The 15,209-nt window shown below is 32.7% G+C and overlaps 1 protein-coding gene across 1 annotated transcript in view; it reads right to left on the bottom strand.

Moving 5' to 3' along the window:
* The window catches only part of LOC126891329 (gustatory receptor for sugar taste 64a-like), a 41,208-nt gene that overhangs the window by 21,746 nt on the left and 4,253 nt on the right, over nt 1–15,209 (bottom strand). Inside the window, exon 2 of the mRNA XM_050660506.1 lies at nt 6,272–6,426. Within this exon, the coding sequence (XP_050516463.1) occupies nt 6,272–6,426 (155 nt within the window). The remainder of the gene's footprint in view (nt 1–6,271; nt 6,427–15,209) is intronic.

Raw genomic sequence — 15,209 nt, 5'->3', positions numbered from 1 at the left:
CTTATTGATGAATTGCATATTTTGACGAGATTATAAATTTACCAAGGGGATTATTTTGGGTTGCAGTCTAATTGAAATAGTTACCTCGTTAACAAGTGCGTAAGTCGTTGTTAGAAGTTACGCACGAATGTAATTATCATCAGTAGCTGTCATTAAAGGCAGTCTATCATAGAAAGTTACCTGAACATCATCTATAGTGTAATTACGTAGCTGTCAATAAAACCATATTTTTTCTCCACACTCAAACATTTATTTACCATCGTCGATCGAGAAGAAGCGGACAAAGGGGCATTACAAAACAATTCGATCCTGAGATCTACGTCTGAAATCTCTACGAGATTTCAGAATTCAAATTCAAATTTTTACCAGAAAAATAATTTTGCCGAAAATTCAAAGTATACCACTAATTTTGTTTTTCATCCTCATTTCAAATGCAAAATCCATTTTAAAAAATTTAATATACAAGGTGTTTTTTTTTTGGGTTGGAACATTTATACAATATTTTTTAATCCGGACGTGGATTATTTATAATTGTAATTAAATTAATTGACTGGACACCTAAAAGAATATTCGCGTGTTAAATATAAAATCAATATACAGTGTGGTTGACAAGTTGTAGGCTGTATTTCAATATTTTTTGCTTAGAGTTCTCGCAATTCACTTAATTTCAGAATTCAAATTCCAAATTTCACCAGAAAAATCATTTTGCCGAAAATTCAAAGTATACCACTGAATTTAGTTTTTTATCCTCTTTTCAACTGAAAAATCCATTTTAAAAAAATTTAATGTACAGGGTGTTGTTTTGGGGTCGGAACATTTTTCCAATATTTTTTAAGCCGGACCTGGATTTTTTACAATTGTAAATAAATTAATTTATTGTAAGCCTTAAATGATATTTGCGTGCCAAATATAAAATAAATATACAGTGTGGTCAAAAAGTTATGAACCAATTAAGAAAATGGTAAAATAGATAAAATACCCAGTATCTTTGTTATTAATGGAGTAAGACCCATTAAGTATGGTATTTTTGAGACCGCCTAAGTATCCTCTTTCTGCAGTTAACGTATGTTACTTTACCAATGAAACACCCTGTATATAGCTTCTTGTTTTAATCAAAGCAATATTATTAGTAGAATACAAGAAGCTTCTAATAAATGTAGTCACATATTTTTTCATCATTGGATTAAAACACTGAACCACTAAAATTATTTCAATTAAACCTATACCTATAATATTAGATGATGATAAAACGATGGTAAACTTTTTCAGAATAACGGAGCTACATCGCGCATCGGTAATTATAGAACTTACAATAATTAGACACTGCCAATTTAAATCTTAAATGTGCATTTTGTAACAGTTACTGTTAAATTTCCCGCCAAACTAAATGAGAATCTTCTTGACAACGTTGTCGCTCTTCACGCTATCGGTCGTAAAAGATAGTATTATGCAGGTACTTTTAGGGGATTATCGCTGTTAATTGTTGTGGAATACTGAAGGAGGATTTATTTATGATAATTCACAGAATGGCAAACCCGCTTGCAATATACAACCGTACTGACTCTAAAGTTCTAAGAAATAATGTTTGGAAGGAACAGAACAGAAATAAACCTCTTTTAATGTGCATGCTTCATAGGGTGCCATTATCTGAATTTTGTCTTTATTAAGTTATTACATACAATATAATACATCCTGGGGTTTCTTTGTGTTTGCTGTTTATCGTGCAAGGGCAATCGTGCATTAATGAAGTTCCTATAATAATGTATAGGTACATAATAAAGTTATAATAAAGAGAAATAAAAAAGGTATTTTGTGTAATATTTTAAGTATAAATTTCGTATTATAGGAACTATTTCCGATACCTAAAGGCTTTTTGCTATGTATGTATTCAAAAAATTATGGACACTAGATTGCTTTCTGAAAAGTGCCCAACAAAAATGTCCATAAGACGTACATTGAATGTAGGGGAAAGGTAGGTAAAGTGGAATGGGTGGGTAAAGCGGAATAAGCTTAAAATTTAATTTCAAAATTGGCGGTTTTTGTTGTAACTCCTACCACAATATACCTTTTGACATTTGGCAATATTTACTTCAATATGGCGCACTTTCATTGATATGTTCATGTGAGTTAAACAAGATCATTGTTTTTTAACAAAAAGTTGTAATATTTGGTGACTAAGACGAAATTTCTTATCAGCAACAGGTAAGTTTTTCTAACCGTATTTATTATCTATTGTATAAAATGGTTATTTGTGGACATAAATACTCTTTCTTTAACTTATTAGCACGTTTGGTTAGTAGCTATCGTGTTTGTACAGAAAAAATGTTGATGCGGGTAAAGTGGAATGAAACGTATGCGGGTAAAGCGGAATGACGTTCCACTTTACCTCCTAAAAGTTTAACAATATTATTAAGTGACAACATTTTTTTAGCATGCCTAATTTTTACAAACGAAAGACTTCGCAGCAGAGTTGGGACGAGAAGGCAATGGCTGAGGCTCTAACTGCATGTCAAGGTGGTTTATCAATTCATTCTTCTGCAAAACAATATAACATTCCATCGACAACTCTTTTTAGAAGATTAAAGCGACCACCAGAAGAACGTTTAGTGAAGCAACTTGGACGATTCCGTTGCGTGTTCACGGTAGATCAAGAGAGGATGTTGGTAGACTATATTCTTAAAATGGAAGAACGCCTGTTTGGGCTAACTATTTCTGACTTAAAATATCTTACCTACGAGTTTGCCATACGAAATAACATTGAACATAGATTCAATAATGAGAAGAAAGAAGCTGGTAAAGTATGGTTGCTTGGTTTCATGAAACGGCACCCAGTTCTTTCACTTCGACTTCCAGAAAAAACGTCAGCAGCGCGAGCGTCAGCATTTAACGCAGTTAGTGTCGGAAAGTTCTTTGATTTATTGGAAGACTTATACCAAAAACACAACTACAAACCTAACCGCATCTATAATTGTGACGAAACCGGAATCTCTACCGTGCCAAATAAGCCTTCAAAGATTATTTCAAAAAAGGGGAAAAAGCAAGTAGGAGTTTTATCATCAGGTGAAAGAGGTACGCTTACAACTGCAGAAATTTGCTTCAACGCTGCAGGGGAATACATCCCTCCTGCTCTTATTTTTCCACGGGTGAGACATCACTTGACATTCGACATTGGAGTTCCTCTGAATACCAAAATTTTCACGCATGCTTCTGGATGGATGCAGACCGAAATCTTTACGGCTTGGTTTCACCATTTTATTAAATTTGCGAAGCCTACCTCCGAGGACAGGGTTTTACTAATTTTAGATGGCCATTCAACCCACATTAAAAACATTGAAGTCTTAGAGCTTGCTAAGAAAAACTTTGTAGACATCCTGGTGCTACCACCACATTGCACACATCGACTTCAGCCACTGGACGTATCATTTATGTATCCCATGTCGACCTTCTATGAACAGGCAGTGCGAGTTTGGCTGCGAACCCACCCGGGGAAAGTTGTGACGATTCATGATGTCGGTCCTCTCTTCGGAGAAGCTTACTTGAAGGCAGCTAGTATGGCAACAGCTATCTCAGGATTTAAGAAGACGGGTATTTGGCCGTTTGAGAGACCTGATCCAAACGTTTTCGTGGCTGCAGATACAACTGATCGTCCTGGGCCTCTACTCGCTACATCTAACCTGCCATCAGCGTCCACTCCAGTGTCAAATGACATTCTCCTCCATAAGACTATTATTAGTCCTGCGGATATTTTACCTATCCCACGGGTCGCTTCAAATATCGAAAATCCAACGAAGAAAAGGGCTCGATCAGGAAAAACTGTAGTAGCAACTTCTACCCCTTTTATTGAAGAGTTAAAAAATTTGAAGGCTCCGACCCCAAAAAATCCAACCAAGAAAGTTACGAAGCAACTATTTCAAAGCGACAGCGAAGAAGAAGATGATGCAAACATCAGCATTTATAGTGACACCGACAGCGGTTCAGAGTTGGACCTACCACTTCAAATTTCTACCATAAAAACAGAAGATATTAAGGAAGGGATATATGTAGCTGTAGAGTACAACGGACAAACATTTCCCGGTTTAGTAATTTCAAAATCAGGTGAATCAGCGTCTGTAAAGTGTATGGAAAGGACGCAAAAATATTTCAAATGGCCTAATAAAGATGATGTATTAGATTACAACATTAAGGACATTAAAATGATTATTAATGAACCAAAACAGTTAAGACGAGGGTTTTTCAATGTTCCTGAGCTCTGTTTATATGCTTAGTTGAATAAATAATATTAATTCATTTTAAGTTTTTGTATTCCGCTTTACCTCCAATATGGCGGGTAAAGTGGAATATTACACCACTTTTACTTTTGACGTTTTTCTCCGAAGTGGTGATATATTAGTTTAATTTCTTAACAGTACTACGTAGGGCTATAACGTAAGTGGCTTCTTCCATAAACTCAAACTTTTAAGACGAATACTTCTACCGGGATACAAGCTTGAATCGGTAATTATTCCACTTTACCTACCATTCCCCTACATCAGATGTACATTGAATGTACATAAGATGTACACTGAAAGCTTCAACAACGTACACTGTACGTTTGTAGCGGACGTTCTATGGACGTCCAATTTTGTGAACTCAGGACGTTCGTTGGACGTCCATCGGATGTCCATTGTACCTTAGCGGGACGTCCATTGGACGTTCCAATGTACACAGATGTACGTTCATTGGATGTCCAGAAAACGTACTTGTGCTATCTGGATCTTAGATCAGCTGAAGAAAGAAACTCGTGAAGAAAGACGAAAAGGCATTTTCAGAAGAAAAAAATATTTTTTTAGGACAATGCACCGTGTCGTATGAACTTTTTGACAATGGCTAAAATCCATGAAGTAAAGTTCGAATTGTTAGAGCATCCACCGTATTCACCAGATTTGGTCCCAAGCGATTTCCATCTGTATTTTGCAGCCCTTTCAGATTCTTACTTCAGGAATGGAATTTATAATATAAATCAGAATCTACATGAATCTACAGAATGTGAATAATAAATAGACAAGACGAAAACGGCGGGTTCGTTGGAAAATATATTCCCATGAGATTTTTTTGCATAATCACATTCATGAGATACCCCAGAATGTGGCTCAAGAAGTCGCCCACGCGAAAAGTGGTCCAAATGTTTTTAACAATTTTTTTAATCAAATTGCAAAAATAAATTGTTTCGGTCCGTACAAATTTTTTAGGTTGTTTTGATCATTCTGGACAAAAAAGGTCTCTTGTAATTATTCTCTTAAGTTGATAGTTTTCGAGTTATAAGCAATTTAAAATTTGAAAAACGCGAATATGGCCATTTTTAAGACTTAATAACTCGGTTGATAATAATTATTATTATGAAAGTCAGAAAGTGACTAAATCAAAGTTTAAAGCTCCCATACATGATCCTGAACAAATTTGTGTCATTAAATTATTACTAAGCTGTTATTCTTAATTATTAACAATGAGCGGTAAGATCGTATTGACGCTGCTGTAAATGTGAGTGCGAGTAAGACGCACCATAAGACTACCGGAATGGCATCTCTCTCACTCACCATTGACGGCAGCCTAATACGTGCATGGCGCTCATTATTATTACTTATAAATAACAGCTTAGTAATAAAATAATGACAAAAATTTCTTCAGGATCTTGTAGGGGTGGCTTTAATCTTTGATTTAGTCACTTTCTGACTTTCATAATAATAACTTTTAACAGAGTTATTAAGCCTTGAAAATCGCCATTCTTCGATTTTTTTAATTTTAAATTCTTATAACTCGAAAACGATCAACTTTAGAGAAGAATTATAACAGACCTTTTTTGTCCAGAATGGTCCAAAAAACCTAAAAAAAATTGTCCGGGCCGAAAATATTAATTTTTGCAATTTGATTAAAAAAATTGTTAAAAAAATGGGACCACTTTTCACGTGGGCGACTTCTTGAACCTTATTCTGGGATGTCTCACGAATGTGATTATGCAAAAACAACTCATGGGAATATTTTTCCAACGAACCCGCCGTTTTCGGCTTGTCTAAAAGTGTATTTCAAATCCTAAAATTGTGTTTTCTTTTAGAATCCCAAAACTTATTGAACAGCCTATTATCTCGCAGAACATACCTACCACTTTGAAACACACAGTACATAGTTTTTGAATAATTCTAGTGGAGTAGTTTGATAGCACCAAAATGTATTTGTTTAATGTTTATTAAATATACTCACTGTTTGATAAAAAAAGTGTATTACTTACTATACTTACACTAATCCTTTGTACAACTGAGTAACAATGAAATACATGTTAGCTCCAAAAGAAATAACAATCATATTGCCAATTTTTTTATTAACTTTTTGACACAGTGTAGCTACTTGCGAATAGTCATCACGAATTTTTTGCCAAAATATTATTGAATCATACTAAAAAGATGAAAATTTTTATATTTTATGACATGTTTAGTGTTTGGAAGACATGCAAGCAGGGAAGAAAATGGACAATTATATATCAACTGTTTTCTTTAATAAGTAAGTAAACAGCTACGCTTTCTGATTCTGTAATATATTTCAGGACTTTGCGACTGCTTTGGACTATCGCTAAAAACTCGACAGCCAAAGGTTCACCCTACTTAGTCCAGGGAGCATCTGCTTTGAAATGGACATTGAGAGGTGTCTCATATTTTTTTGCAGAAATTGGTTGAAATTAACTCATACTATAATATAACTCATACTCATATAATAATACCTGAGTTATCCTCCCACTCAAAAAGGTCCGGAACATTGTTTAAATAATCAAAATGTCAAAAAATAAAGGAAAAACTCGATTTTTTCTTCGTTTTTTGATTATACTTTAAAAGTATTCACTTTCGAGAAAAGTTGCATAATTAAATTTCCTACAATATAGGATTAGTCAAAAATTTTAAAAATTGTCACCGTGGTTGCAAAATAGCAATAATTGCGAAAAAAACATAAAAAAACAAGTATTCGCATTTTATGTTTTTAAACCATTTATGCTACACATAGGACCTTCATATTTTACTCATAAAAACTTTATGATATAATAAAATAACACTGTGATTCAGATCGGTTCAATAGATTTTGCAAAATAAATTTTGCAATCCAGCTTTCGCAAAAAAAAATCATTTTTTCAAAATGTTGCAGGACTGAAAATAAAGCAGATATCAATTTTTTACATATAGAAGGATACTGTTACTTTCATTTTAAATTTGCAAAATTAAAATCGGTTAACTATGGCGGCGTCAGGAATTTTTTTTAAATAAACATTAATTTTTGGTGCTTCGCGCAGGACAGCGGTGTTTGATTCGCACAAGTTAATTTCCACCATAATTTCTTCCAATCTTTATCTAATAATATATTATTTTCTTGGTCTATATTTTGTTGGATTTTAATATTTTAATTCCACAAAAATCACACTAATTTGATTATTGTTTGTGAAATATTGTCTAAACAATTGATGTTTAAAAATAATAAACTTTTATTAAGTTAAAATATATGAACAAAGAAAGTTTTCGCTAAAAAATATTATTTCAAAGGAAAGAGTATGTGTTTTTATTTTGCAATAAACAAATTTATTTATTTATATCCAAATGTACTAAAAATTAAAATTTATCAATCATTATCAAAGGTCATTGGAATGCCCAATCAGAGCAAACGTATGCGCTGTCCTGCGCGTAGCACCAAAAATTAATGTTTATTTAAAAAAAATCCTGACGCCGTGGTAGTTAACCGATTGTAATTTTGTAAATTGCAAATGAAAGGTACAGTATTAGCCTGGGAGGTAGTGTCAAATTTGACCGGAGCATTTTAGCATGGCTGGTTTCTTTTTATTTAGGTAGGTGTTCCAAAGCTTATTAACAAATGATGTGTCAGCTGGCCCAAAACCGGGGATTTTAGACAAGAAAAGGTAAAATATGAAAGTTGATGGACAAACACTACAACTTAAATGTCAAATATTTATATACGTTACTCAGAACATTTGATAGCCTTGCTTACTTGGCTCCTACCTTTCACACAGGAGATCCAGGTTCAAATCCTGACGCGGAAAATTCTTTTTGTTTTTTAAACATTTTATTTTGAAAAATAATTATTTTTATAATACCACGTTTTTATTATTTATACGAGAAAATATAAAAAAATCTGTTTGTCTTTTATAGAATCGAAAACTATGCATTTTTGGTCATAATATTATGATTGATCTTAATAAGCAAATTTGTTGTATATGAACCTCTGAAGGTTCCTGAGTTGGTAAGACCAACAATCTAAGTGGAAAGGGAGACATTATTTGTTATTTTTTTGGACAAACTGTTTTTTCTTAATTTTATATGTTGTAGAACCGAAAGATACAATCCTAAATTTTCACTTTTCTCTCACCAACCCCAATTTTTTAATAGCAATCTAAATATTTCTCTATTCTCTATAATACATAAAAATGAATGTTTGTCTGTACCTATGTCCCGTATAGAATCGTAAACTATGCATTTGGTAGAAAAAAGTATAGGTACGTACGCAATATTTTTTAGTAGTTTTTGGCTTTCTGGTAATTTTTAGGTATTAAACTTTCAAACATAATTTAGTTTTAAGATGGTACGAAGTTTGCCGGGTTAGCTAGTTAATAATAAAAAAATATTGGACTAGTGTGGCCAAGATTAAAATGTATAAATCAATAATTTATTAATTTTAGATTGTAATAAAAAAGCGTCAGCTGCATCATGTACGTTGCAAAAAATGTTAGCTGGCCAAGTGGACATGCCGCGGTATTATAAAAATAACTATTTTTCAAAATAAAATGTCAATTTAAAAAACAAAAAGAATTTTCCGTGCCAGGATTTGAACCCGGATCTCCTGAGTGAAAGGTAGGAGCCAAGTAACCAAGTCTATCAAATGTTCTGAGTAACGTATATAAATACTTGATATTTAAGGTGTAGCGTTTGTCCATCAACTTTCATATTTTACCTTTTTTTGTCTAAAATCCCCGGTTTTGGGCCAGCTAACACATCATTTGTTAATAAGCTTTGGAACACCTACCTAAATAAAAAGAAAACAGCCATTCTAAAATGCTCCGGTCAAATTTGACACTACCTCCCTGGCTATATTCTTCTATATGTAAAAAAAAATTAATTTTGCTGTCTGCTTTATTTTCAGTCCTGCAACATTTTTAAAAAGTGCATTTTTTTGCGAAAGCTGGATTGCAAAATTTATTTTGCAAAATTTATTAAACCGATTTTAATTAAATTTACAGTATTGTTTAACTGTATCATAAAGTATTTCTGGGTGAAATATGAAGGTCCAATGTGTAGCAGAAATGGTTGAAAAACGTAAAATGTGAATACTTGTTTTTTTAATTTTTTTGTGACAATTTTTAAAATTTTTAACCAATCCTATCTTGTAGAAAATTTAATTACGCAACTTTTATGTCAGTACAACTTTTCTCGGAAATGAATATTTTAAAGTTATAATCAAAAAACGAAGAAAAAAACGACTTTTTCTATCATTTTTTGACATTTTGATTATTTAAACAATGTTCCGGACCTTTTTGCGTGGAAGGATAACTCAATTGTTATTATATGAGTCATTTCCACGCAATTTCTGCAAAAAAATATGAGTCACCGCTCAACATCCAAATGTACTAATATTTTTACAGATGCGCCCTGGTCTAACTGTAAACGAAAGTAAATTGCTCTTGTATTAACAATTTGAAACAAATAATTTTTAAATTGAACTAAAAGCCCTTTTATAAGTTTTTTAACAGTATTAAGAAGTCATTTACAGTAAATCATTTTGATATAAGTCATGTGCACTGCACATTTTACGAGGAAATGTTTGTTTGCCAAGCAGTTTTACCTTTTTTGCTCCATATTAAAGACAGTTCCATATTAACAAAGTTATAGGCATGGATCCCGCGTACCAAAAAAAAGTTGATTAACCCAGGAGCAGTCGTGCCGTGAGAAAAAATCTCACATTTTATCTTTTTTCGTGATAACTTGATGAAAAATTTTTCAACATTGCTTTCCACAAGTGCCTCGAGGAAGATCGTAGTAATGCGTAGAATTTTTTTTTATTTTTTTTTTAATTTTTTAATTTTTTTTGTGGAATTTATGGCTTTGATGAGAACTAATTAGCATTAAATTTGTTAGAAATAGATATTTTTTAGTCCGTTCTTTAACGGTAAAATATTGCAAAACCTCTAAATTTTAAAGAACCGCTTGGATTGACATGAAATTTGGCATACACATAGCTAACAAGTCAAAGAAAAAAAGTGATATTGTCCCGATATGTGCTTTTGCCCTGGGGTTGGTTTCCACCCCCTCTTGGGGGTGAAAAAATATTCGTCCAAAGAAAATCAGGAAATGGATAAACTGGCTAATTTTAAGTAACTTTTGTTCTATAGAGTTTTTCACTAAGTCAATACTTTTCGAGTTATTTGGCAGTGAATATGTCATTTTTTCAACAAAATAACCACGCTTTTAGACGGTTTTTCGCAAATAACTCAAATAGTAAGTATTTTGTCGAAAAAAACATTCTTAGCAAAAATATAGCCTGTAAAACATTTTAAAAAAAAGGTGTATATATCACGTCTCTATACCTAGTAGGAGCAGAGTTATAGCTAATGAAAAATAGGTTCATATTCGTCAAATTCCAAATTTAATATTTTAACGTGAAATTACCAAAAATGAAGCACATTTCGGGGAAAACTCATTACAACTTATTTAAAGTGTTTAAAAAAGCTTCATTTTTGTTTTATAAAAAAAAATTCTAGCATCAAAATTAAACAAGTTACGCTCAAAATAAAGTTAGTCCCTTTTGGTTTTGGTAAAAAAATCGAGAAAATAACCCCCTAATTATTATCTTAAATGAACTTAATCGTTACGACTTCACAAGTTTCTTAACTTTGTATATATTGTTTATATGATCTGTAAGTTTCATCGGTTCAAAGTCCTTATTATTGAAAGGGCTGTAGTTAAAAGGGGTTGAACGAGTCACTGATCACGAATGCATGCAAATTTAGAAACACCAAATCTTAATCAATTTTTGTCTAACAGAAAAACAAAAAAATACATGATATTCAGAAAAGCAAATCTGATTTTTTTTTGTTTTTCGAGATTTTTGGTATCTCTAACAATTTTCAAGTTATTTTGAAAAAAATCATATTTTTCAAAATTTAAATTTTTAAAAATTTTACTTTGAGAATAAATTTTTTCAAAATTAAGCACTTTGAATCGATGAAACACAGATCATATAAACACAACTTAAGTAAAATAATTTGTGGAGCGGTAATGATTAATTTCATTTAAGTTGCTAATTAGGGGGTGGTCTTCCCGATTTTTTTTTTGCAAAAACAAAAGGGACCAACTTTATTTTGAGCGTAACTTGCTTAAATTTAATGCTAGAAACTTTTTGTAAAAACAAAAATAAAGATTTTTTAAACACTTTAAAAAAGTTATAATGGGTTTTCCCCAAAAAGTGTTTAATTTTTTGGATATTTCACGTCGAAATATTCTATTTGAAATTTGGTGAATATGAATCTATTTTTCATTGGCTGTAACTCTGGTTCTACGAGATCCAGAGACCTAACGCGTACACCATTTTTTTTACTTTTTCATAGGCTATATTGTTGCTAAAACGTTTTTCGACAAAGTACTTACTTTTTGAATTATTTGCGAAATACGGCCAAAAATGTGGTTATTTTGTTGAAAAATGAACATATTCACTCGCAAATAACTCAAAAAGTGTTGACTTGGCGAAAAAGCTCTATAGGACAAAAGTTACTTAAAATTAGTCTGTTTACCCATTTTCGGACTTATTTTGGACATATATTTTTTCACCCCCAAGAGGGGGTGAAAGTCACAATCAGGGCAAAAGCACACATCGGCACAATATCACTTTTTTCTTTGACATGTAAGCTATACGTATGCCAAAATTTCATGTCAATCCAAGCGGTTTTTTAAAATTTAGAGCAAAAACCGTGAAAGAATGGACTATTTAACAAAACAAGTAAATAAACATATTATAAAATAGAAATTTGTTTTAAATTCGTATTTAAATTCGTATTGTTAGATTTGTTCTCTACGCGCGACTACTTACGTTACAGAAGTGGGCGCGACTGCTCCTGGGTTAATAGCAAGCTGAAAATTTGTTAATGGTGTCTAGTCGGACAAACTTTAATGTACGAGAACACTGGAACAGGGGAAGTTTTAATTGTGGAACAGTTTAATAGTTTGGAATGTCAGATTATGAAAACGTCCCATGTATTTTGTCGGACACAACATCCAAATGATTTGTTACCCCTTCATTAAACTCTCATACAAAAATCAGACTGCTATTACCAACCAACACGATTCCTGTCATTTGACATGTTCTTCGTGTTCCATTCATTAAAATGCCCAATTGGTGATAAACACCAGTCCGATTTTTGCATGAGAGTATCAATTGGAAGTTCTGTCCGACAAAATATGTACATGGAACATTTTCGTAGTCTGACGTTCCAAATTTTTAACCTGCTCCACAATTAAAACTTCCCCTGTTCCAGTGTTCCCGTACATCAAAGTTTGTCCGACTAGACACCGTTAAGCTATTAACAAATTTTCAGCTTGCTATTAATCAACTTTTTTGGTACAGTTATATTCAAAAAAAAGGGTACAAGTATTCGAAAGAGAAGTTAACGTCATCCTTTTTGTGTAAAACCGGCTGGGATTTTTGGAGGTTATCAAATGTCACAGGTTATTAAAAATATAAATCATTGGCGTTGAGCATTAATTAGACGAAACCATTTATTCAACAATTATATAAAGAATAATTTTAATGACTGTTACAAATAGAATTTAGTATTTGGTGATAGAACCGTCTGCTTCTATAACTTTATTTAGTCTATTTGGCATACTTTGAATTATATTAGATATCATATTTGGATCAAGATCTTCCCAGCACTCTAAGATTGTATCCCACAATTGATCTGAATTTTGTGGCATAAAATTTCTTTTATATATTTTTTTAACAATTATGCCCCAAATGTTTTCAATTGGATTTATATCTGGACTGTGCGCAGGCCATGGCAATACTTCCAGGTTTTGCGTTTGAAACCAATTCCTTACGGCATGGGCAGTGTGGACTGAACAATTATCTTGTTGATATATAAAAGTATTATTAGGATACAATTGCTCAATAGAAGGGAGCATTACGTGTTCCAAAACGTTAATGTAATTGTTGGCAGTAAATCTTCCCTCTAATCGCCAACAAACACAAGGTCCATGTATACTAATCCAACCCCATACATTTACAGAAAAACGTCCAGATTTATTATGAGAGTGAATATATCGTTCTTCAAACCTAGTATTGGCTGGACGATAAACACGGATTTGACCGTTATAGGTCGACTGAAAAGTCTTTTCATCAGTAAAAATGGCGTTGTTCCAAAATTGTGGGTTGCGGTAAATATAGTTTAGTGCAAATATTACTCTTGCTTGCCGATGTTCAACAGTTACTAATGGTTTTTTAGCAGCTGGTCGGTTTTTTAATTCAGATTCATTGATCCTTCTGCTTACAGTAGGTTGGGCACCAGGAAATCCCGTATGAATCCTTGAATCCTTCGACGTCGCAAATGGATTATCTCTTAAGAATTGAACTAAAACAGCATCTTGTTGAGGAGTGGATACTTTGGAACGCCCTGAACCAACTTTTCTTTTTAATGATTGTTGTTGGACCCATCGTTGCTTAATTCTGAAGATTGTTTTCAAATTTCTATTATAGAAATTTGCTAGCGCACGAATTGACCATCCTTCTTCCATTTTCGTAATTATTTGAGCCTTTTCAATCTCACTTAAATGACGAGGCATATTAATTTTTTATTGTACGTAACGTTAAACCTTCTATCAAATTAAACGTTTTTGACGTCTATGAGTTGCATTTTTGATCACTTATGACATTTGATAACCTCCAAAAATCCCAGCCGGTTGTACACAAATAGGATGACGTTAACTTCCCTTTCTAATACTTGTACCCTTTTTTTTTTTAATATAACTGTACGCGGGATCCAAATCTATTATGAAAAATTAAGATTTTTGAAACATTAAGGTGAAATAAAACGGATTTGGCAGGACAAGAGTAAAAAATCCGTAAAACAAACTGATATTGAGGGAAGGACACATATTATATTTCATGCGGGTGGAAATAGTATATTAAGTATGGAGAACGGTAAGGGTTTTATACCGATCGAAGACAATTGTTTGGAGGAGGAGCGGGGCGACGACTCCAATTATTGTCTGAGATCGGTTACCCTTAACGTTCGACATGCTTATAACGTTTTTTGCACGATTGATACCATTATAAATTATAAAATTAAACATTTTCGTCATATTGACTAGTTTCATTCATTTTATCAAGATAGTAGATACTTTGGTTGTTAGGTAGTAACTAGGGTGCATAACAACAATGGAGAATTGAGTTTTTATTTAGTTGTCAATAATTTTAAGTACAATTTTGATTATTATAAATGAAAATATGAGCGAAAGTGAATTTGAAGAAATTGAACGGGCTTGGGAAGAAGGGTGTTCCGCAATTATTCCCGAAAAATCCAAAATCCGTTATCAAAATACCTACCAAAGTTTTAAAAAATGGTGCGAAGGCAAGAATTTAAGAATCGAAGAAAAGACTCTATTGGCATATTTCGTTCAAAGACATATGCAGTTGAAAGCTCCTGGAAGCCTCTGGGCAGAATATTCAATGATTAAATCCACCGTTTTTCTTTATGATGGCATTGATATTTCCAAGTTTTCAACTTTGATCGCGTATTCGAAGAGAAAAAATGTTGGCTATAGGCCTAAGAAAGCGAGCATTTTTACACGGGAGCAATTTGAAAAATTTCTGATGGAAGCACCGGATGAAGAATTTCTAGTACACAACGTAATATAAGCTAGTTTAGGTAAAAGAAATACTCTAATGAAGATTTTTTCATAATTTGTAGGTCGCAATGATATTGGGAATATCTGGTGCCTGTAGAAGAGAAGAATTATATAATATTACTATGAATGACATCCAACAAACCGATGGTTTAATGAATGTAAAAGTACCCAATACAAAAACGAACATCCAGCGTACTTTTACAGTCGTTAATAAACCAGACGATAAAATTCCATATTTAGAAATTCTGCAAAAGTATATAAAACTTCGTCCATTACAAGTAAAATCAAATC

This window comes from Diabrotica virgifera, chromosome 9 (genome assembly GCF_917563875.1).
Source record: "Diabrotica virgifera virgifera chromosome 9, PGI_DIABVI_V3a".
Lineage (NCBI taxonomy): Eukaryota > Metazoa > Arthropoda > Insecta > Coleoptera > Chrysomelidae > Diabrotica > Diabrotica virgifera.
The sequence above is the reverse complement of the archived record's forward strand: the minus strand, read 5'-3'. Positions and strand labels throughout refer to the sequence as shown.